The sequence below is a fragment of the Spermophilus citellus genome (genome assembly GCF_964194105.1).
Source record: "Spermophilus citellus genome assembly, chromosome: 12".
NCBI classification, from domain to species: Eukaryota; Metazoa; Chordata; class Mammalia; order Rodentia; family Sciuridae; genus Spermophilus; species Spermophilus citellus.
In genome coordinates, this window is record NC_138198.1 from 8,329,182 (window position 1) to 8,354,612 (window position 25,431).

Genomic DNA, 25,431 nt, shown 5'->3' on the forward strand with positions numbered 1-25,431 from the left:
TAGAACCAATTTTAATTGAGAAGTGGATTTAGACTCAATAGTAGAAATTTTTTAAAGCTTATTTTGTTGTTGTTGTAGTTGGATATAATACCTTTTTATTTTATTTATTTATTTTTATGTGGTGTTGAGGATCGAACCCAGCGCCTCGCACATACTAGGCCAGCAGTCTACCACTGAGCCATGACCCCAGCCCAATAGTAGAAATTTTTAAAATATGATTTTTTAGTTGTAGATGGACACAGTATTTTTATTTATTTATGTGGTGCTGAGAATCGAACACAATGTCTCTCACATTGAGATAAGAGCTCAACTACTGAGCTACAACTCCAGCCCCTCAATATTAGAAAAATTTTGAGCAAACATTGAACAGCTAGTTGCCTTGTGAAAAATGAACTTCCTGTCACAAAAGGGAAAGCACAAGGCTGGGAAGTCATCATTACAGCCAAATTCCTGGAAGTGACTCATTTATGGACCTAGGGACCTCCATCTCCCACACATTCCTGGGTCTGTTGTTGTAGAAGGTTGTTTGAATAGGGAGAAATAGCCCTTGCCAAATCTTGAGTATAGAATAAAATGAATGACCAATTCTTGATTCCAGATCTGCTTAAGATGTTCAGTATTTGAACCGCCTATTGTATAGAAATTGAAGAGGAAAAGACTGAGTACTCATTGGTACTGTTTATCTGTTTTTATTGTGCTTATCCCAAGTGTAGATTCCTTTGCGTTTACAGTGACCAATATCTCATTTGGTTCCTTATATATTATTCTAGATTTGGTTCTGTCTGGTTGCATGGCTATGAAAGCCAGTGGTCACAACCATGTTCGATCTAGAGACCATAGCGTGGCACTCATCATTTTTATGCTTCTTATGCAGCGGTGATTTTGGTGGCCAGGGAGTACAGGACTGATCTGCCACATGGATTTCTGCTTTCTCTTAGAACATACTTTTCCCCTAGAGACAGTATATTTGAAAGTAGGGAGAAGAGCAAGATAAGAATTGAGGCATAATTCCCTATGATTTTATATTCATGAAATGAAGAAAACTGAACACCTCTTTCATATGTACTTATTTAGAAAAATGCATTGTCAAAGAAGGGAAAAAATAGATCAGTTGTTAGCAGGTAAGTGAGGAGACAACAGCAGTGTTGGTTCTTGTGACCTGCAAATAAATTCTGACCATGGAAACAGAAGAGAGGAAAAGAAAGGTGGTAAGGGTTTGTTGAGGTAATGTTCTGAAGACTCTCTGTGGCCTTTATGAAAAAGTTCTTTACCTATTGTCTGTGGAAAGCATGACCCTCCTTAAAATCACTGTCACACTAAAGTATTGCCACATTATGTAAAACGTGAAATGGGAATTAAAATAGTCTTGCTAGTTCTGTTTATCCAAAAATAAGACTTCTGTTTTTTCGTATTTGCAATTTAAACCAAAGTTAAAATGTTCTATCAGTTTGAACAATTCAGCAATAGAAATTGATAATTTACTTCAATTTAAGTCTTTAAATTGATTTTCTTTTTTAAAAAATATTTATTTTTTATTTATTTTTTTTTTGGTGGACACAATATCTTTATTTTATTTTTATGTGGTGCTGAGAATCAAACCCAGTGCCTCACGCATGCTAGGTGAGCACGCTACCACCTGAGCCACATCCCCAGCCCCTGATTTTCTTTTTTAAAAAATATTTTTTAATTGTAGATGAACACAATACCTTTATTTTATTTGTTTTATTTTTATGTAGTGTGTGGGATCAAACCCAGTGCCTCACCGCATGCTAGGCAAGTGCTCTACTACTGAGCCACAACCCCAGCCCAAATTGATTTTCTGTTTTAAAAATTATTTGTTTTTTTCAGCTACATATGACAGTGCAATGTATTTTAACATATTATACATACGTGGAGTATAACTTTCCATTCTTGTGGTTGTTCTTGATGTGGAGTTATACTGGTTGAGTATTCATATATAAGAATAGGAAAGTTATGTCTGATTAATTCTACTCTCTTTCCTATTCCCATTCCCATCCCCTCTCTTCATTCCTCTTTGTCTAATCAAATGAACTTCTATTATTTCCCCCTTATTGTGTACTAGCATCTGCATATCAGAAAGAACATCCAACCTTTGTTTTTTGGGGATTGGCTTATTTCACTTAACATGATAATCTACAGTTCCATGCATTTACTGGCAAATGCCATAATTTCATTCTTCTTTATGGCTGAGTAATATTCTATTGTGTGTATATACCACATTTTCTTTACTCATTCATCTGTTGAAGGGCACCTACATTGGTCCCATAGTTTAGCTATTGTGAATTGAGCTACTATAAACATTGATGTAGACGCTTCACTATAGTATGCTGATTTTAAGTCCTTTGGCTATTTACCGAGGAATGGAATTACTAGGTTAAATGGTGGTTCCATTCCAAGTTTTCTGAGGAATCTCATATTGCTTTCCATAGTGATTGCACCAGTTTGCAGTTCCACCAGCAAAATGCAGTCCCCACATCCTTGCCAACACTTATTGTTGCTTATATTCTTAATAATTACCATTCTGACTGGAGAGAGATGAAATCTCAATATAGTTTTAGTTTGCATTTCTCTAATTGCTAGAGATGTTGAATTTTTTAATATATTTGTTGACTGATCATATTTCTTCTTCTGTGAAGTGTCTGTATATGTTTTTTGGTGTTAAGTTTTTTGAGTTCTTTGTATGTCCTGGAGATTAATGTTCTATCTGAGGTGCAGATGGCAAGGATTTTCCCCCATTCTGTAGGCTCTCTTCATGTTATTGATTGTTTTCTTTGCTGTGAAGAAACTTTTTAGTTTGATACCATCCCGTTTATTGATTCTTGATTTTACTTCTTGTGCTTTAGGAGTCTTGTTGGAGAATTCAGTTCCTAAGCTTACATCATGGAGATTTGGGCCTAGTAAGTGCAGAATATCTGGTCTAATGCCTAGGCCCTTGATCCACTTTGAGTTGAGTTTTGTGGAAGGGGAGAGATAGGAGCTTTGATTTCATTAAATTTCATTTCATGTGGATTTCCAGTTTTCCCAGCACCATTTGTTGAATAGGCCTCTTTTCTCCAACTTATGTTTATGGCACCTTTGTCTAGTATGAGATAACTGTATTTATGTGGATTTCACTCTGTGTCTTCTATTCCGTACCATTGGTCTGCATGTCTGTTTTGGTGCCAATACCATGCTGTTTTTGTTACTATAGCTCTGTGGTATACTTTAAAGTCTGGTGGTGTTATGTTTTCTGCTTCACTTTTCTCACTAGGGATTGCTTTGGCTATTCTGGGCCTCTTATTATTCCAAATGACAAATTGATTTTCAAGTGCTAGAGCAAATGTGCTTTCTTATGGATGCATGAAACCCAATGTGAGTACATAGAACTAACTAAATTGACCCACAGAGTTAAAAGTATTTTGAAGAGAATATAAAATTCCACTTTGGTTCCAGTACAAAATCTTTAATTCTAACTAAGAATTAGAAAATAATCCCTTTAAAGTTGTTTGCATGATTTTTTTTTTTTTTTGGCAACATAGTATGAGTAAAAAATGTGTGCTTAGACAGCAGGAAGTGATAGAGGTGGTGAGAGTTCTGGGACAAAGGATTTTAAGACAAAAACTTATCAGATGTAGTATAGTATCCTTTAATCCTTATTTTCATGCTGTTTTTCTCTCTGACCCCAGTGAGGGTGGGGGGAGTCTCTGTTGAGTTACCAAAAATGTTCCTTTTCTGCTTCTTCATACATGCTTCTTAAAACATGTAAAGACACTCAGGCACGGTGACAACGCCTGTAATCCCAGCTGCTCAGGAGGCTGAGGCAGGAGGATCACAAGTTCAAAGCCAGCCTGGGCAACTTGGCGAAACGCTGTCTGAAAATAAAACATGTTTAAAAGGGATGGGGGTGTAGCTCAGTGGTAGAGAGCTTCCCTAACATGGGCCAGGCCCTGGATTCAATCCCTGGCACCAGGTTTAAATATCAAGATGTGAAGAAAGACTCAACTAAATAAAAGCATGAGCTTTAGAAATTATTATTTTTTTTAACCTATCATCTCATCCCCAGGAATTTACTAAAGGAGAAACATAGGTTCTAGTCTTGAATAGTTTAATGTTAGTCTTATTTTTAAATAAAAATAATTGATAATAGCCTAAATGTCCAATAGCCAAGGAATAACTAGGTAAATTATGATGTATCAAATTAATGTGTCCTAATCTCTGTGATCCCATTAAATAAAAATCTGAAGGAAGAGAAAGCAGAATGGGAAGATGCTCCTACACTGACTGGAAAGATGTATGCACAATGTGATTACAAATATGAAGAGAATCTATATAGTATATGGAAAAATTGGGAAAGGGAAACCAGATGGGTACCCTGAAGGTCTACTTCTCTGTTGTAAAGCTTTGTGTGGCATAAATAAATTCATTTTAAAAAAATGGATTGTGCTGCAAATTGGGGATTTTGCCAAGAAATCAGCCCTTTAGACAAGTGGCCAAGCGAAGGTTTATGTGCCCACCTCTCATGACCAGAGGTGGACAAAGTTCCACTTCGTCTGCCAGGTAGGTGCAGGTTGTATTCCCAGTGCTGAGAGGTTGCTCTCGCCTGGCAGACCCTCTTTGTATTAGGCTCCACTTCTCAGCCCCTGACTCAGGGTTACTGCCTGTAATACCTTGAGTCAGCTCAGTTAGCCCGGGGTTGAGGTCAGCCCAGTTTTCAAGATTTTACAGCAGAAGTTACTCATATATAAACCATACCTTCCTTAGTTGAAGTCCAAGTAAGTCCTGCACCTCATCAGATGAGCTTTTATTTGTAGTAACTTGGGGGCAGAATCACTTTTGACTTTCTCTGTAGATGTCCTTCAGTGCCAGATCTCTGAGTGTCACTCATGGACACTCCTCCTTGTTGCCTAGATGCCTGCGCCCCTCTAGTGGAGCTTGCCCCTGTCTAGCCTTCAGTGCATGGGCGCCACGTGAACTGCCTGAAAGAGCTCACTGGTCACTTGAGCTGGGTCACCACCATCACCTCCATCACCATCACAGTCCACCCTGACAGACCCATCCCCACAGCCACTGACCTCACCAGGCCACAGCGCAGGCTTCCTACCTTTCACCTGCTGGGCTCTCAAGTGTCACCTACTCAGGAGCACAGAGTCCTACCCAGAAATCTTTTCAGACTCCCTGTCATCCAGGCAGCAAACATGCAACTCCCTAGTTGGAGCATTAACAGTCCTGCCAGTAGGTGCCACCTTGTTTTTCTTGTCATATCTTCTATGCTTTCTGATCATGAAGATCTCTGTGCTATGGGACTTCTATGTCCCTTGTCCTAAGGGTCATGAGGGCATTGCCTAAAATATTCCTCAGGCCATTTCTACAGACAGAGAAGCTGTGCTTTCTGAATTGGTGACAGAGAGGCCTTTTCCCGTTGTTGCGCACTACATAACAAGGGCACAGTACTTCATGCCAAATTGGGCTTCTGTGGCTCTGTCTTATTTGACATAAGTACATACTCTTGGAGAATGAAGGTGGCCTTCGACAAGGAACTTGCTCATGACATTAATGATTGTTAAAACAGAATAGAGCCTTATCTGTGGCCGTAGTTATGTTTCCGTTCATGCTCTGCTGAAATAGCGTTTGTGCCGAGTGTGAGCCAGGGGGAGTGCGAGTGAGCACTGACATTTACAAGGGAAGAGGCGGACAATGAGTGCATTGGCGGGTTGTCGCAGTTTCTGTTTTCTTTATATCCTTTATCCTCAAATTGCAACCTCCCCCTCATCTAGTTCCTTAAAAAATGTGATACTTTAGGGAATTTTTGTCGTAGGCCTCCATTAGGACATTGAAGCTTTCTTTTCCCCCATAGCAACAAAAGGCAAGAATTGTGTTCTTGTTTTTGAGAGGTGGGGCCGCTCAGATACTTGTACCCATGGCTAATGGTTATCATCCAACAGTCGCATAGCCAGGAATTGGGTTTTCATGTTCTGAAAATAAAAATGTAAAATTAAATGTCTTCTGATACTGTGCCAGCTCTAAAAATGTCTTTATTTGTTCTAGCCAAGTGTTTCTTAAATAATTAGATCAAGAAAATATCAAGGGGAACTTGGGTATGAAAAACGGAATAATCTTTAATAATGTTGTAAGGTATTCAGTATATTTTTTATTACAGTTAACTTTTTATCTGCCCTGTTTCAAAGAGGACTGGAAGTGATTTTTTTCTTTAAATATCAAGACAAGGCTTGAAAGGAATAATAGAATTTAAGCTTTCTAATGTATGTAAAAGGCAGTGTTTGCATCATAAAGACATTTTTCTAAGTTCATTACAATATTTTGGGAGTAGTTCTCTGAGCAGTCAGATCCTTAAGTGTATTTGAGAAACAAAATAGAGTAATCTAGATTGAGGGATAATCTCTTTAAAGTGCATCTTATTCTTCCCCATATTTGAACAATTTGTCCAAAATGCAATCCGTTCATGTAAGATTTTTGCCTGTTCAGATCTAAGTGGGAATCAGTAGTTTCTTTGTTGGTTACTATGGAAACGAGTCAGCCTATCCTGAATAGCTCTTAGATCACACAGAATGTTGCCTGTGTCTCAGTGTACTTCCTCCCTGAGCAAGTCAGGGCTGGTTTCTCTCTGCCTCCAACTCTTGCCCCTGTAGAGCCAGCACCATGCAGGTGCAGGGTGCGCCTCGGAGACCCTCAGCCGTGCACTTCCTGAGCTCCTTTCTGCAGGGCCGCCGGCACTCTACTTCTGACCCGGTCCTGAGGCTGCAGCAGGCACGCCGTGGCTCTGGCTCTGTCACAAAGCTGCTGTCCTCCTCTTCTCTCCAGGTGATGGTGGCTGTGTCCTCTGTCAGCCGAGCCGAAGAGAAACCAACTTTCCCAGAGAGGAAAAGTAAAACTGTCTTTCTTCTAATAGATTGTTACACCTTTGTATCTAAATTTAAGAATTTGAGTAGACTTTTGTATTTATACCTTTTCAAATATTGACAATTGTACATTTTACTTTTTACTGTTAGGCTAATAATTTGAGTGAGTATGTAAGAGGAGATAAAATGATTGAATGTTTTCTGTTTTTTCCATTAAAAATGTAGTTTTGAACAAAGCATCTCCTTGAAAAGATCTGCTCTTAAAATTTCTTCCTCTTCATTACCAGTTTAATGTGTGTATAGGAAAGCTTTTTTAATATTGGATGAAGGGGATTTAGCACCAGCTCTTACATCTATGATGCTAAGATAAAACAGGAACTATTCCCCATGTTATCAGTTCCACTTGGAGACTGGGATTTTGAGTCTTCCCTCCTCATATGTTCTAGGAAATTCAGAACGTCCAACACCGAAATATACAAAAGTGGGAGAGCGTTTACGGCATGTCATCCCTGGACACATGGCGTGTTCCATGGCATGTGGTGGTAAAGCATGCAAGTATGAGAATCCAGCCCGCTGGAGTGAGCAGGAGCAAGCTATTAAGGGTATTTACTCGTCCTGGTAAGTGATCCTGTGGGTCTTCAGTAGCTGTATAGGATAAAGGAAGGAGGACACCTGTGAGCTGACAGGCAGGGGAATGGAAGGGGCAGTGTGGGCTTTGAACCTAGGGGACCTCGCCACCATCTATGGCTTTGCTTCTAGACCAGCTGTCGGATCCTGGCCTGCTCGACTTCAGTTTCTCATCTATGAGATGGAAAGAGTTAAGCTAAAACCGTAGGGGTTTGTTTTTCAGTTAAGAGAAATGATGCACATAACATATCTTAAATAAATGGGTAATTAGCTCTTAAATTTCAGAAATTACTAGAAATAATAAAAATATTCAGCTGTAAATTTGAGAAAATTTTGAGGTACATATGTAGTTCTTCTGTTTTATACAGGTAAGTTTTAGCCTTACTTTTATTTTATTCTTATATTCCGTGTGAAAGAACATATTTTCACACAAATACTCTTCAGTCTGCCTTATTAAAGTGGCAGAAGTTGTCAGCTCAATAGATAGCCTAAGATGCTTGCATTGTTTCTGATGTGTAAGTGCAGTTAATATCATTCTTGAATCATACTGCCTTTTTATGAAGTAACAATAAACTTGTAAGGTATACCTTTTTTGATATAGTGACATCTGAAATTAGAATAATCAAATCACATTTGAAACATACTTAGGGAAATTAAAAGAATTAAAAGAATTCTAGGGCTGGGGTGGCTCCATGGCAGAGCGCTTGCCTAGCATGTATGAAGCACCGGGTTCTATCCTAAGCACCATGTATCAATAAATAAAATAAAGGTTCATTGACGGGGGGATAGTAGGGGATAGGAAAGGTAGCAGAATACAACAATTACTAATAGGGCATTATGTAAAATTGTGGATGTGTAACCGACGTGATTCTGCAATCTGCATTTGGGGTAAAATTGGGGGTTCATAACCCACTTTAATCTAATGTATGAAATATGATATGTCAAGAGCTTTGTAATGTTGTGAACAACCAATAAAAAAAAAAAAGAAAAAAAAAGGTTCATTAACAACTAAAAAAATAAAAAATAAAAAAAAGAATTCTAATCAAGAGTTACTTTATACATCAAGAATTCATGTTTAAATTAGATATTTGTTAACCAACTTATTGGACTTGTACCTTGCAGAGTTTCCTATTGGATTTGCCAGGTACATTTATAGTGACTTAGTCTGGGGTCCACTGTCTTTCTTGTTCTCCCATATACAGATCCAGCACTGCCATGCTAATGTATGATGAAGCAAAATGTTATTCCTGAGCCATAGTCAGCCAAGTAAATTTGTAGTAATATAGTTTGGGCTTTATTATTGCCTAAACCACGTGAGTCTTTTTCACCTCTGCTGTTTTTACATTCCATCTCCCTCATTTTTTACTAAGTTCTAATAAATATGGGGTATCCCAAACCTTTGGGGTCAGTGTTAAATCTTACACATTTTTCCATAGGGGAGCTATCTTTTTAGATCCCTCCCTGGTAATCTCATGTCTCTGTCACTCCTCTGAGATTCATATGACTCACAGCTTACTATAGACTATATATCTTTTACCAGGCCGCTACTGAGAACTTTGAACAGAACAGAGTAAAGCCAGAGACCTGACATGAGTGATAGCTGTTTATTGGGCTTCTGTCCAGTCATTCATTCATAAACATTCATTTGGCTATGAACCAGGCACTGCACTGGATGCTTTCAAATTATTAGCACTTGTTTTCATAAAACTCTTGTGAGATTTTAGTGCCATTTTATTGATGTTCCAGAGAGATTAATTTGCTTAACAACTAGATGGTAGAAAAGGCAACATTTAAGCCAGGCCTAACTGACTGGAACCCATAATTTTTGCTGAATTAATAACTCAGCATTTATTTATAACCATAGGCTAGGATTTGTGCTAAAGACTTTGTGTCCAGATCATGTCAAATTCTCACACCAACCCTGTGAAGCAGACATTATTCTCCCCACTTAATACCTTAGTTAACTGAGGTTTAGTTACTGGAGTGCAGAAGTGCCTCCTGGTTGGCCCTCCTCATTTAGTCACTAACCATTGGGTAGCTAATCAAGACTGTTGCCTTTGCCATTAGCTGAGGTTTCTCCATCATGCCACTGGAATCTTTCGAGAGTTCTTGGAGATACTTTGTTAGAGTTCACAAATACTTTATGTCCTGAATTTTTTTCTGGGAAGTGCAATGCCAGATTTGTATAAGAATATTCTTACAGGGTTTCAGAAATCGTAGGGAAAGAACCATATCTCAGTCCTTTGAGGTTGACATTCTGGGTTCTGTGCACCATTTCCTTCCCTGTCTGCAGGATCACTGACAGTATCCTGGCCATGGCTCGCCCGTCATCTGAGCTTCTCGAGAAGTACCACATCATCGAGCAGTTCCTCAGGTGAGTCTGCATCTCTCACATGCTGTAGTGCGCAGATTCACTTGTTGCACGTGCCTTCAAGTAAAAAAGTGCTTTTGTTTTGAAAATAGTCACTGAAGAGCTTCTTTTAAAAGAAGTTAAAAGTTTGGGAAGCAGTTAATGTTTATTAATGCCAGAGATGATTTTGTTTTAAAAGCTCCAGCTCACAGTATGACTAATTGCTTTTTTCTTTAAGTCATGGCATAAAAACAATAATCAACCTGCAGCGCCCTGGTGAGCATGCTAGCTGTGGGAACTCTCTGGAACAAGAAAGTGGCTTCACATACCTTCCTGAGACGTTCATGGAAGCTGGCAGTAAGTTCCTTCCTACCTTCCTCTCTGTGAATTTGCAGGACCAGCACTCAGAGACCTTTCTTAAAAGGTGATAGAAATAAACATGGCATTGTAGCAGGGCTCATAGAAAATGAAGATGGGCTAATATTGACCCTAAATGATGCTTTCATTCTTTGGGATTGTTTTGCAATACAGGGTTTCTTGTTTCTGGGAGAGGGACGTCGGGAGGACACCCTGCAGGATAAGGCTTCCATTCAGCTGATGCCTGCAGCGCGTCCGACGCTGCTGCCTCATTTCATCCTCACAGAATGACTTAGAGTTGCGTAATACAGTTGTTATCTCTGTTTTATACTAGAGTCCACAGAGGCCTGGAAGGTTACTCATTTACCCAACATCACACAGCTTAGAAATGGCAATAAGTATTAGAAGCTGGACATGTTCCTAATTTTACTGCTGCCAGCCCTGCCTCCAGAAGGATATTCTTGTGGCAATCACAGAGGCTCCTCAGTCACAGGAACTTTGAGATAGAATCCATTCAGTGCATGTTATTTAAACCAGGTTGAACTGGAAAAACGTGCAGTCTTAGAATTTGTTTTTAAGATACGTGTGTCTAGCTTTTTAAATTCTGGATAGAAAACCTAAATATACTATCTTTAGTCATTTATCAGTCATTTAGATACGTACATTTCTGTGTTTAGACAGGAATGAATGCTTTAACTCCACTGGGGGGTCATAGATTTTATTAATTTGTAATTCTACTTTTTCTTAATTCCTAATGGCTGAGTGTCGGCAAGAAATGTCTTAAGTGATACAGAATGTGAGAGAGGTTAACAAATTTAACTGGAAATGTAAAGGGGCCTGTAAGTCTAGTGAAATCTATGTGCTTTATATAGCTGCATACTTTCCATGATTCACTCATTTTCTTTGAAAGTTTTTGCAAGTATTTTTTTCTTTATGTTAATTTGTTTTGCCTTTCTCTTTTCCAATGCCCAGTTTATTTCTACAATTTTGGATGGAAGGATTATGGTGTAGCATCTCTCACCACCATCTTAGATATGGTGAAGGTGATGACGTTTGCCTTACAGGAAGGAAAAGTAGCCATTCATTGTCACGCAGGGCTTGGCCGAACAGGTAAATTCTAGGGGGTGGTTTTATTATCTTGTAGGCATTTAAATATATAAGGAATAAGATTTCCTATTTATTTAAAAAAAATAAATAGTTTTTAGAATCCTATCAAAGCTTTGGTGTCAAATGGAAAACGTGAATAAAATATATTCACAATATCTTTTTTTTTTTTAAGAGAGAATTTTTCAATATTTATTTTTTAGTTCTCGGCGGACACAACATCTTTATTTTATTTTTCTGTGGTGCTGAGGATCGAACCCAGCGCCCCGGCATGCCAGGCGAGCAGGCTACCATTGAGCCACATCCTCAGCCCCCCTCTGAAACGGGTAGTTACAATAACCGCACGTTGGTAAGAGTGTTTTCTGAATGACTTAGAGCTGAAAACCTAGCATATTTGAACAGATTTCTAAGATTACTTACATGCCCCCTCTGTTTTCTTTTAAAGAATAACAACACATTTTGATACATAATGTCTTTTTTATCTGTAGATTTTTCTTAACCAATAATGAAAATAGCAAGCATTGTTTCACCTACTACTTTCTAAGAGTTTTATATTTGCTCTCTTTTAAACTTTTATCAACAGTATAAGCAGAAGAAACTGCAGTTTCAGAAAAGTTAAGCAATTTGCTGCTTTAGCATTTGCATCTATGACTGCTTACTCCAGAGTCATGTGCTCTCTGCTTTTAGAGGTGTAAGGATGTGTTTAAAAAGAAGAGTCAATTTTTTACATAGAATTCTGTATAGACATTAGTGATTTTATTTAAAAATTCAGTAGAATCTATTATATTGCTGGTCTGAGGGCAGCAATAAAGGCCTTGGGTTGATATCTTCATTGTCACATGGCTCAGTCTGATCGAATACCTGTAGCTCAGTTCCGTCCACAGGGTACCATATACATGCTCGGGGATTTCCCATCTTCCTAGAGTACCCTGAGAGGTAGGACTCTGTTCTGATCAAGATGGTTAGCTCTTAGGGTCAAGCTGACATGTCGGCGTCCCTAGACATTGCGCCCGATAGCTCTGCAGAGATACTTTATCCTTGCACTAAGGATCTGTCAGTGTCTCAGTGAAAAAGATACATTGTACCTTACTTCAAACCAGGGAGCAAGCAGCTTTCAGAGGTTGGTTTCCTATGTAAAAAAAAATGTTCACGAACTTGTGAATTTCATAGGTATCTTTGATTTGCCTTTTACTGAATTATTAGTTATTATATTTAAAATGATTGATAATTACCTTTTCATTAGTTACTCATCTTAATTAGATCCATAATATGTACATTGGCAAAGCTGGCTTATAACAAAACAGTTATATCATGGTCTGGAGAAAAATACAGATTAGTATAGACATAGTTTGGAAGAAAGATTGTCAGGAAGAAAAGTAGGCAGTGGAGGTGAATAATCTCCAAAGAGATATCCGAATAAGGAGAGCACTGCGGTGGAGCATTCTGGTGACTGATGGCAAAGATGGTAAGGGTTCAGGTACCAAATGGTTGGATGGACAGAGCTGTTCAGAGTGGAAAACAGGAGCAGGACTTGCTTTCTTGTGTGTTGGAGTTGGGCAGAAGGATAGCGAACAGGCCAGATCCCAGCTCGCTCAGCCATGCCTTTCCTGCTCTGTGCTTCTTCACCTGCCAGCTCTGTGCTCACCCATCCTTGGGGTTTGCAGGTGACTCATCACAGGGAGGGACAACCACACAGACAGGTAAATAAAGTTTATTCAATAAGAGAAGCACAATAAATGCCTGTACACAAAGTTCCGAAGTTATCCTGGTAATTTCCCTTCAAATGTGCCTGTGTTTATGTGACTTCGTAACATGTATTCAAGTTTTAAATCTTCAAAGAGGGATAAATAAAATAAATGAAACCATAAGCTTTTCTAATACCAATCTTCCCTTCTTCACTATTTAGGTGTTTTAATAGCATGTTATTTAGTTTTTGCAACAAGAATGACTGCTGACCAGGCAATCTTATTTGTGCGGGCAAAGCGACCCAATTCCATACAAACCAGAGGACAACTGCTGTGTGTACGGGAATTTACTCAGTTTCTGACTCCTCTCCGCAGTATCTTCTCTTGCTGCGATCCCAAAGCACATGCTGTCACATTAGCCCAGTACCTAATTCGCCAGCGTCACCTGCTTCATGGTTATGAGGCACGACTTCTGAAACATGTGCCAAAAATCATCCACCTGGTCTGCAAACTGCTGCTAGACTTAGCTGAAAACAGGCCAGTGGTGATGAAGGACATGTTGGAAGGACCTGGACTCTCTGCTGAAATCGAGAAGACCATGTCTGAGATGGTCACAATGCGGCTGGATAAAGAGTTACTGAGGCACAGCAGTGATGCCTCAGACCCATTTAACCCTACTGCAGTGGTGGCAGAGTTTGAGAATCAGGATGTGATTCTTTCCACCGGTCAGGAGTTTGACCCCCTTTGGAAGAGGCGGAATGCTGAGTGCCTTCAGCCACTGACTCATCTGAAAAGGCGACTCAGCTATAGTGACTCCGACTTAAAGAGGGCCGAAGCTCTCCTGGAGCAAGGGGAGACTCCATGGACCATGCCTGCACAGGACCTGCTGGGCCACAACCTCCAGCAGCAGAAGCCCGCCAGACACTGTTACGTCCCACCATCTCCAGAGCTAGAGTTGCAGAAGGAGGCATTGGTTCGCAACACGTTTTCTTTCTGGAATCACTCTAAGTGTGGAAGTTTGGAAGGACCCAAGGATAATGAATCACCGCTTTTCTGTAGGAGAGACATTCCAAAGGAAATGCAACGAAGTCGAACCTTCTCTGTGGGTATTTCTGGCTCATGCAACCCTGGGGAACCAGTTACATCCAACTTTGCAAATGTCCATCAGGATGTAAATCCTTCTCATCAGCGAGTGGCCCACTGTCGTGAACCACACAGTGGGTGGGGCCCAGGCTCTGTGGAGGAGGAGGGCAGGACTTGCTGCAGCCCTCCAGACTGTGGCTTCAGTCCCAAGACACAGTTCTTGGTTGAAACCCAGGACAGTAAAGGTCTGTCTGAAGCAGTGCCACGTGCTGACTTGCCATCTGAATTGAGTGTTGACGCAAGGAGGATACTGGCAGCCAAAGCCCTGGCAAATTTAAATGAGTTTGTAGAAAAGGAGGAAGTGAAAAGGAAGGTAGAAATGTGGCAGGTATTTGAATTTCATTTAATGATATATGCTCAGGAAATAGTTATGTCAAAGCAAAACTATAATACATTGTTGTAAATTTATTTGTTATAAAAATGTGGAGACATGTTTATGTTATACTTAACTTTTGAACTTTAGGTTTCCCAGATCTGACATGATAAAAGTGACAGGGTGGTTGTGGGGTTTCATTTAAATCTCTGTGCATGAAGGTACTTAGTCCACCCAAGGCATTGATGCTGCTAGCTTCCTTCTCACTGGGTTTGTGGGAACAGCCAGCCTTAAGAAGATGGTGTTAGGAACTGAACTGAAATATCTCTAACCTGAGGCCTGGCACAGAGCCACACTGAGAATCACTGACCTAGAGACATAAATAATTTCCCAAATCTCATTGGCACTAGGGTTAATTAAGCCTGCCCGTGTGGCCTCTTCTCCTTCAGACTTGCTGATCCCTCTCCAGCACGTGAGGCCAGCATTCAAGAGAGCAAACAGGAATGACCACAGACCACCACAATGCTATTAGTTTTATCTGAAAGGAGGACTTTGAGGTCCACGATGCTATTAGTTTTATCTGAAAGGAGGACTTTGAGGTCCCTTTCTTGACTTTTATTTAAATTAGAATGTAAAATTTTAATCTTAATTCCCCTTTGTGTTATACTTTCACTAGAAAGACAGTCTTAAGTTGGCTGCACTCTTTGCCCTAAATGATTCAAGGCCTGGTCTAAAGAAAAGATGGGCATTATAAACCCAGTTATCAGAAACAGGCAAACCGCCCCAATATGGAACTGACTTGAGACTCCTGACCAGTGAAAATCTTGACTTATCAGCCCATAATCTACTTTAATAATTACTCTTCCTATTTAAAAAATATTTTTTAGTTGTAGTTGGACACAAGACCTTTTATTTATTTGTTTGTTTATTTTTATATGGTACTGAGGATCAAACCCAGGGCCTCGTACATGCTAGGCGAGCACTCTACCACTGAGCCAAAACCCCAGTTCTTTGTCTTATTGCAATATTAATTAAAGAAAACATGTAAATTTCTACGAATTCTAGTATCTCTTCAGATGCAGAGGCATGAAAATTAATTTTGAAGCTATGTGAGGGGAGAGAATTTTGATAAAAGTTCATCTTTGTTTAACAAATAGTTAAATGTATTATTTTCTTCCAAGATGAATTGTTTTCTTTATTTTATACTGCAAACTGAAAAACTCTTCCATTCATTCCGTAAGCATTTCCTGCTTACGTGTGTTACTGTGTCAAGAGTTAATAAGCAAGAGAGTCTTCCATGTTAGGTAAAGAATGTGGCGCCCCCACCACTGGGGGGCCAAGTGCCCGTGTGAGCTACACCTGTACTGATGAGGTCAGCACTTGGTTTGGGCAGACTATTTCAACAAGTAATATGTACAAAAAGCATTTTCTAGAGGAGAACATGAACCTTTGAGATAGTTCCCCTCCCCCATCTTTTTTCCTTTTTAGATTTTATTTTGGGTCTTTCCGTAATTTAAAAAAATTAGTTACATTCTGGAAAAAAGAAACATTTGAATAGTATACTGCTACCTGTGCCTATAATAGGCCCTTTCATGTATATTAGTGCATATGTTTTTCACAGAAATCCTAAGAGGCAAATGATATTATTTATAGATTCCTTGTTAATCTTATCAATTAGGTGTCACAGGTGAGGAAATTAGGGGTCATAGAGGTTAAGTGACTTGCTCAAAGTTGTATGGCTTGAGAACAGAGAGTGATGATGGGTGCAGCCACGTGTGTAATATTTTCCATTATATCCTTATGTCTTCCTCCCCCTACCGGAAAGCCTGTGGGAGGCTGGTAAAGTAATCATTTCCCTGAAAAGGCTCTTGAGTAGAATCAGTTCTGTCCAGCTTGTTTCCTCATGAGCTGCATAAAACTGAATCAAAAGCTACTGTTATATACATGATCTGTGGGATGGCAAGGAATGCAGACAACTAAATGTATTGGTTTATTTAAAGAAAAACCCAGTACCGGAGAGTCTCTGTGGCACAGCAGGCACAGCTGGAGTGAGGCAGATGAGGTGGAACACCTCCTCTACCATCTTCCAGCTTTGCAGCTCCCAGGCAAGTTACTTCATCTCTTACTTGTATCTGTGAGTAGCCTCCCTGTGGAATTGCTGTGAAAGTCCAGAGATGACTTATGGTTCATGTTCACAGTTAGTAGGCTGCAAATATCAGATGGGTGAAAATGGGTAAATTATTAACACTATTACTGCAAAACTACATTTGATTTACTAAAACATAAGTGTGATCCCCATCAGAAATTAGTTCAAATTCTATTTCACTTTTACCCATCCCTCTGTGAGGTCAAGTTTTAAAATCTCAAGCTCAAGTTGTCTCCAGGTATTTGTAGTATTAGCAGGGCTGCCTAGTTTATATTCACTCTAGAAAACTCCAGGATATATAGCTTGTTGTTTGGTAAATTTTACATAGAATTCTAAAAATAAATACATATTTCACACTTAACCAACTTGCATTCACTCTGAAGTCTTAAGCAAAAGCTTTGCCTGAGATCCTGGGTTAATTTTCAAATGTCCCCTTATTTTTACTTTTTCATCCACCATTCTGCTTCCTTGCAATCAGTACTCTGTTTTTGTTCATATGAAAAGGAAGGCTCCGTCTTCCTGAACTGCTTGTGTGGTCAGCCCCAGCACGTATGAGGCAGGCTGTGACCTCCACAGAAAGAGAGGGAGGCTTCAAGAAGTTCCCTAAGTTACCTCAGTGCCTCCACCTGGATGTGTAGGGGCCGGGGGGTGATCCTAGATCGCACCCCAGAGCCTGAGCCTTCGCTCTCCTGAGCAGCCTGTGCATCCACGTCAGCCTACGAACCTTTCTTCCTTGTCTCTGTGTCTGTCTCTTATCTTTCTTTCTCTTCCTTTTTAGAAAGAACTAAATTCCCGAGATGGAGCTTGGGAAAGAATATGTGGTGAGAGAGATCCTTTCATCCTATGTGGTTTGATGTGGTCTTGGGTGGAGCAACTAAAGGAGCCTGTAATCACCAAAGAGGATGTGGACATGTTGGTTGACAGACAAGCAGATGCTGCCGAAGCTCTTTTCTTATTAGAGAAGGTAAAGTCGCTGCTGGACCAGCTAATGAGTTTCACAGGCTAAAAAAACCATTACAAAAGGCGAACTCATATAAAATCTCATAGTGAGGTCTAAATTAATAGTTGTTCTAAAGTAAGAGAAGAAACTGAAGACTGAGGATGTAGCTCAGTACTTGCCTAGTGTGTGCAAGGTCCTGGGTTTCAGCCCTAACAACTGCAAAAAAAAGAGAAAAAAAAATTAATCTATAGCATAAATGTTTAGAAAATACAAAAAAATAAAATGGAAAAATGTCCATAATCCTAGAAGAGTCATTAAATATTTTCAAATCTTTTATCATACTTATTTTGATTTAATAAAATTTAAAAATATATTTTTTGGCTGTCAATGGACCTTTATTTTTTAGTTATTTATATGCAGTGCTAAGAATTGAACCCAGTACCTCACACATTCGAGGCAAGCATTCTACCATTGAGCTACAACCCCAGCCCACAGTAAAAATTATTTTAACATACAATTTTATATTTCATTTTTGCTTAAAAGTATACAAGTAGTATAAGCTTCTCATAAAAAATGGCTGCAGTGGATGTGTGGGGTTCTCAATCAGGGATATGTCATTAACCCCATTTTCATAGCTGGGCATCTGTTTTGACTTATGTCGTATGAACATGTATATGTGAAAACTATGAAGTAGGTTGGAATATACACTCCTTTATATTTTTAAAAAGGGGTGATATATATATGTATTGACACATATGCATATATATATATAATTTTTATATTATAAAATGTAGAAGAATGTGGAATGAAAAGAAACTAGTTGTAGTGGTTGCATTCAGAGAAGGACATTAGGGGACAGTGGATCTGGGAAGGAAGGGAAACTTTTCATTTACAATACTTTCATACAATTTAGTATTTTAAACAATATAAAGATACTAAAATTTCTATTAAAAATAAGTTTTTGTTTCAGGAAACAATGTTATCCCATAATAACCTTGAGTTACTTAGTATGGTGCAATGTCTCATTGTTTTCAGAATGTCTCATTGTTTCCAAATCTCCACTAAAAATCTGACTACACACACACAGACGTACCCTCACAAACATGCATGCACACAGAGACAGCACACAGTTGTGTGATGCAAATATTTTAAGAAAAGATTTTTCCTGTATCTGGAGTCCTTTTCTTAGGGTATTTTTTTGTTTGTTTGTTCCTTTGTTGTTGTTGTTTTTTCCCAGTAGTTAAATTTCAGAGATAAAACAGGAGAGGGAGACAGGAGATGAACCTTTGTGGGGCAGCTGTGGGCCAAGCCCTTCAGGATGTCATTGCCCTGGCTCTTCTGTTCTTCTTGATAGTGCTTGGAGATAGAGGACTCCCCTTACAAACAAGGCAAGGTGGAGCAGCTTGCTAAGGATCCTGGCAGGTGTCACAGCAGGATTCAGACTCAGATCTCCTTGGCACAAATCCATGCAAGCTCTGCCAGTCAAACTCTGTCACACCTGTTTTATCATAATTCACCCAGCCCCTGTGTAGAACATTTACATTCTTTCAGGTTCTTTATTTCATAAGTATCACTGAATTGATCATTTCTGTTTGCAGGTTTTTCTGTATTTCATATTTTGCTCTTAGATTTCTAGAAGTTGAAACTGGTGGGTTACTCCTTGGATATGTATTGTTCAGGTGATGGAGCATCTCCCAGCTGTCAAGTCAATGGACCCATCCTTATAAGTCTCACCTCCTCAGGCGGGGGGCTGTCTCCCTAAGTACCGCTTCAAGGGGCTGGCCTCTCACTTTCTGCATCTGCCAACCTCTCCCTGAAGCATCTACAACAGGCTGGACACACAGGTACTAATTGCCTGGTGCCACCTGATTAGTGCACAGGTCACCGTGATGTGTCAGCATCTACTAGCCAAACCAAAATGATTGTATCCAGAAACAGCAAGAAGGAAAAAAATCGATTCAGTACACTGCAGGAGAAACATTTGTTTTCTGCACTGATCTTCAGTTGTACTTTTGTACAGTAGCTAACTAGCTTTGCTAATGTACCCTGAAAGGTTTTCAGATTATATTAATACATAACAGAAAATACTTGGTAAATACTTTTTTTTTTGTATTTTGCCCTTTTTTTAGTTGTAGTTGGACAAAATACCTTTATTTTATTTTTGAGAATTGAATTGAGGATTGAACCCAGGGCCTCACACATGTTAGGCGAGCACACTACCACTGAGCCACAACTCCAGCCCCTCCTGGTAGATACTTATTTAATCACTTGAGATTGATTGTTGGGTCACAGACCAATTGCTCACTTTATGATTGTTTTTTGAGTTGACTTGTTGAGGCTTTTTTTTTTCCTTTGGTACCAGGGATTGAACCCAGCGCTCTCAAACACTGAGTTACATCCCTAGCCCTTTTTTAAATATCTTATTTAGAAACAGGGTCTCTCTAAATTGCTTAGAGCCTCACTACGTTACAGAGGCTGGCTTTGAACTCATAATCCTCCTGTTTGCGGCATTTTGCAGACAACTTTTTGTTTTCAATTTCTGCAAATGCAGGGACAGCACCAGACTATCCTTTGCGTGTTGCATTGTCTAGTGAACCTGCAGACAATTCCCATGGAAGTGGAGGAAGCTTGCCTTGCCCATGCCATTAAGGCTTTCACTAAGGTGAGTCCAACTCTTCCCACCCCTTTTCCACACTACAGATCAGCATCATCTTTGTAGATTAGGAATCCAGAAGTCACCTTCCTCCTCTAATATAAACTGTCTAGCTGTGTTTCCCCTTAATGGAAATGTGTTTGGCATTTCTATAAGTAGTTACAGAGTTGGAGCCAAAAAAATTAAAGTTTCCAATGATATTAGGAAAAGCTAACTGGGGCTTTTTTGAAAGAGATTGTTGGAACAAAGAGCTTTTATATAGAAGAAAGGAGAAACAATCGGGCATTAAATTTTTTTAAGTCATGTGCCTATTAGGAGTCAGAGAACTTTTTTTTTTTTTTTTTTAGAGAGAGAGAGAATTTTTAATATTTATTTTTTAGTTCTCGGCGGACACAACATCTTTGTTGGTATGTGGTGCTGAGGATCGAACCTGGGTCACACGCATGCCAGGCGAGCGCGCTACCGCTTGAGCCACATCCTCAGCCCAGAGAACTTTTTCTTGTTGAGCCAGTTCTACCTTGGGTTTAAACAAGAAACCATCTATTGAGAATTAAACATCACCATACCTGATTCAGTACTATGTCCTGATTGGCAAATCCTAAGCAAAGATTCAAAAAAATATTTCCTTTCTGTGCACATCCTTTTGGCTTGCAGCCAGGTTCATGCCACGAGAGAACAGTACCTTTGCATAATTTGTTTGTTATCTATCACATGTTGTGTGAAAATGTTATTAAACAGAAAACTCAGCTTTTGAATGATAACATCTGTGGTAACCATTGATGATACGAGCACATTTACTACTTATACTCATTCATACATTGTGAACATTCTTCATTTTTTTTAAAGAGAGAGAGAGAATTTTTTAATATTTATTTTTTAGTTTTCGGTGGACACAACATCCTTATTTTTTATTTTTATGTGGTGCTGAGGATCAAACCCAGTGCCCCAAGCATGCCAGGTGAGTATGCTACCACTTGAGCCACATCCCCAGCCCACATTCTTCATTTTTAATATTTGTCCAATCACCTTCCCTTCAGCTCTTTCTAAAGTGATATCCTTGTTGCTGGCTCCCTTGTTCCTTCTCGGAGTTTTATGGCACTAAGCACTCAACATACTTGCAGTCTGTTTTCTGCAACTCACGTGGTCCTTTACATCTGTGTGCACTTTGGTAGCCAGAAGATCTGCCCATTCGTGGGAAAAGGGTTATAGTTTGATGTTGAAGAAAGTAAACAAGTTAAACTGTCATTAGTGCTCATAAGGAATTTTTGCAAATAGGATAGATACTATAGTGGTTAAGATAATGTTTGTAAATTGGACCTGGAAGAAAAATCCTTAGTTTTGGCCTTTCAGAAAGCAGGAGGAGTTCTTTTAAGGGAACACCAATGAAAAGTTAGATGTATCAGTTGTTCAGAATCTGTCTGTAAGAATATTAGAAGACAATTGACCATGGCTCTCTGCATCCACGCGTAGTCTGGTGACCTGGGCACTGACAACTCTGCCTGCGGGGCAGAAGACTTCTTTTTCAGCCTTCCCATATAATAAGACAGTGCAGAGACTGGCAGGTTAGCCTGCAGCTCCTTATAAAATATTGGGATTTCATGGATGGGGGTATAGCTCATTGGTAAAACACTTGCCCAGCAGACATGATGCCCTGGTTTGATTTCCAGGACTGCAAAATAAAGACAGAGGGATTTCCTAGGATTGGGCCTCCTCAGATGTGACACAGAAACCCCTGCTGTTCAGACTCTGTCTGGACCCTTGAGTTGCCCCTGTGGGATCAGAGGCTAAGAGAAACCCATAAGAATACAAAGCACACACCACCAGGAGGAGTAAAGTTGTCTGTCTCTGACCAGGAGCTTCATTTATTTTGCCCATGTCCATGACTGGCAGGCAAGTCGGATAGAATCTCAGGTCCTCTGCAGTTGTAGAATTTATCTGAGAAGTGATTCCAGAAGGAGAGAATCTATGAGCCTGAAGTCCTAACTCTCTGTGGATCACACATTACTTTGAGAATGGTACAGGGGCACTCGCTCTGGTTCTCAGCCCTTCCATCATTCCTACATCCTCATCTTTGGGTTTTTTTCTTAATGCAAAATATGGTAAATCTTGGCAAAGAATCCAAGAATGTTTACATAGTTGCTTCCTAGCAAGGAGAAAGAAAACTCTTTCTGAGGTTTTTATATGTACAGAACACATACTAGATACTCACAGGTACTACGTTTCACTTATTCTCACAAAAATCCTAAGACATGGGGTATTTTGGTCTCTATTTTGTGGAGGAGGAAACTGAAGCCCCGAGAAATTCGGTGTGAATGGGGATACATAGCTGGCAGGTGGAGAGCTACACTAAGGTCACCCTGACTCTCGTCCATAGTGGCTATAGGGCCTCGGAGCACACACTTACCACTGATGTGCTTTGTTTAGTAGAGGAGACTTCCTTACAGCATCAGCAATTAGCTCTGAATTAAAAATGCACTTCACATTCACTGGTTTCTTCATGACTTTGGTGTATGTGATCAAACAAATATCCAGGCACGAGATTAATTTTTGAGTTTTCACTCATAGTTTGGTATTGACACAATTAAACAGTTCTCATATAGTCTATAAATTAAAATGTGTGAAATTTATTATATGTGTTTTTTTTTAAAAATATGTACAATTTTGTTTATATAGTCTTAATATTTTTCTACCCCATTTTTTCTCCCCAAATTGTTTATGTAGTAGTGACTGAATAGAAATTTTCTTTGCCACCAGGTTAATTTTGATTCTGAAAATGGACCAGTAGTTTACAACACTCTGAGGAAAATATTTAAGCACATTTTGGAAGAAAAAAGAAAAATGGCAAAGGACAGCCCCAACCCAGGCCTCCTGTGAAGCTGAATTTTTTCTCATGATGAATATTTTAGATCTAAAGATCAAGATAGCATTTCTGTTCATATGTGAATAAGCTGAAGTTTTTCTCATAGCACTTTATTTTGAATGTTGTTGGCTTGTGCTAAGAATGATTATTCTTATTTGGAGCAATTATTTATTTTAAAATATCCTTGAGCTACATCTTAGTCTTGAAAAATTGCCATAAAATTGGTGCCACTTTCTTTTATTTATTCGACTGAATTGATATTGTTGTGTTAACATTTTAAGTATGTGTGTTTACATCCTTAATTCTTTTTGACATTTTGGGGAAAAGTAACTCTTCTTTCCAAAACATTTATTTTCCTGATGGAACTTTTCCTAGAAATTTTTCCATATAGATAATTTTAGTCATAAAACCTCACTGTGTATGCATCTCCCTGGACACATGACCTAAGAAAAGTCACCAAGTGTCTTAAACTGTTTTATATTTGTTACTAAGGAGGCTATTAATACATTTTTAAAGGACTTTTTAAAACTTTGTGTGAAATTTCTTGGTTTTTCTTTTTATAAATGTGTCAAAGAGTTTCAAAGTGTATTATTTTTCAAAGCGATTTAGTTTTACTTTAGTGGATAGACTGTGAAGTGACTGTGATTTTTTTACTTGTAGAAAGTGGGCTGGCCCTTTGTTGGGCTCCCAGATAACCTCTCAGCCTTGGCCGTCGCAGGAAGCAGGAGCAATTCTCAACATACCAGGCCTTATTCCCACTCCCTGAGTTCCTGCTGAGCCAAATCACACCTCACAGAGGAAGTGGGATCAGAGTGGGCAGTGTGGGAAGTTGCTAAGGAGCAGGACTTGCCTTTATCCTCCTAGGGACTCCTCAGAAGGCACAGTCGTGCTGGGGCAGGGCTCCATGCCAGCCCTGCTCTCTCCAGTTCCAACAACCTCTCTGCAAAGGCGACTCGGAGCCAGAAGCGGTCAGGGCTGGGCTGGCCTGCTTGTGCTAATACCCCATCCACACAGACAATGGCCCAACACAGGCCCCACACTCCCAAATGGTGTGTGGGCTTTCACAGGCCCACTTGTCTCAGGCCTCTGTCTTTGGCCGCTTTTTTACTATGAGAATTACAGTTTTGAAATTGAATTTGATCCCAGGTTGCATTCATCCTAACTGGCTTCAGATAAGAAAGGGTGACTGCCCAAACTCGTGTCTTATAGGCCAAACTATCAATCAGCACTTGAAGCCATAATTTTTATTTAAATTAAATTAATATATGGGAGTAACAAAGGCCAAGCCATAGAAAGGATATTAACTTTTTGAGCAAAAGTCATATTAATCAGACCAATTTCAAACTAAAGAATCTACTACTTAATTTTCAAGATGGAATTTCAGGGGAAGCAAGACTAATTTAAAATGAATGAAATTTCTCTATCTCCTTCATTTCTGAATTATGGGTCTAGCACATCAGAAAATATTTTAATCATTATCAGTCTCACTAACTCCAATGGCAAAGGCTAGCTGCGGTCTTCTTCCACACTGTTTGAATTTTCTTAGGAACTCAAATCCAATAGCCATTGACAAACAGGCTTGCCCACTCCTGAAATGTCCCATGTTGCAAGTGCCTACCCTTGGAAAGAAGGAAAGGAAGCAATCGCATTTTATCCAGAGTTACAGTATAAAAATAAGATTTTTACCAAAAAAAAATGCTTGTCCTTGCCTCCATCAACCTCAGTGGGCAAGTGACACCACAGCGCTTTTTTTCCTGTCTTTTTTTGACCAAAAAAACAGCTATTTGCCTGTGTGTCCAAAGTACTTGTTTCAAATTATTGAATAATCGTGTTTTGACCACAGCACTGCACATCTGGAAATCCAGGTACACTAGCTATGTACAAGTGTTGTATTTATTTGAATAAAAGTGAAAAGAAAAACCCATAACCTCGTTGTGTACTTCTTTACCTTGACGCTCCCTGGCATCACGCACGCATACCCTAACCATAAAGACAAGGTTTTACCCTTCCATTATCTGATGGGCAGATTGAGTTGTAGACGGAGCAGTCAGCTAGCCAAACTCTAGTTAGTCCCAACTCCATCTTGTAGTTGGTTCACAATGACCAAGGATGGAGGATGAATTCTAAAAGGAATGGTTGAGGGAAATCTCCAGGCCAATAAAATTCCTGCCTTCCTGTATTTGAATAGATGAGGAGTTCTTTTTAGCCCAAAGGATAGAATCTCACATATTGGGAGAAGTTTTAACGTTGTAAAATTCAGCTTAACAGAAATCAGAAGGTTGAGAGCACATACACATTAGGAACTTACTACCTAGGCCAACCACATGAAGTCCCTAAATTCTCTTGATACACTTTGACAAAGGCATTATTCATATTTATATGATAAAAGGCATCAA

General features: G+C 39.4%; 1 protein-coding gene across 8 annotated transcripts in view; it reads left to right on the forward strand.

Moving 5' to 3' along the window:
• PTPDC1 (protein tyrosine phosphatase domain containing 1) overlaps positions 1-24,947 on the forward strand; it is a 78,726-nt gene extending 53,779 nt beyond the window's left edge. For 4 of the 8 annotated variants that reach the window (XM_081263146.1, XM_081263147.1, XM_081263145.1 and 1 more), the window contains exons 3-10: positions 7,304-7,475; positions 9,778-9,858; positions 10,073-10,191; positions 11,164-11,301; positions 13,202-14,451; positions 17,361-17,546; positions 20,074-20,184; positions 22,930-24,947. In XM_081263146.1, coding sequence (XP_081119272.1) covers positions 7,304-7,475; positions 9,778-9,858; positions 10,073-10,191; positions 11,164-11,301; positions 13,202-14,451; positions 17,361-17,546; positions 20,074-20,184; positions 22,930-23,049 — 2,177 coding nt within the window. In that variant the 3' untranslated portion in view covers positions 23,050-24,947. Of the gene's footprint in view, positions 1-6,621; positions 6,884-7,303; positions 7,476-9,777; positions 9,859-10,072; positions 10,192-11,163; positions 11,302-13,201; positions 14,452-17,360; positions 17,547-20,073; positions 20,185-22,929 lie in introns of those variants that run through there. The other 4 variants (XM_081263144.1, XM_081263151.1, XM_081263149.1 and 1 more) reach the window with 4 other exon arrangements.
• The last annotated feature ends 484 nt before the right edge of the window (positions 24,948-25,431 follow it).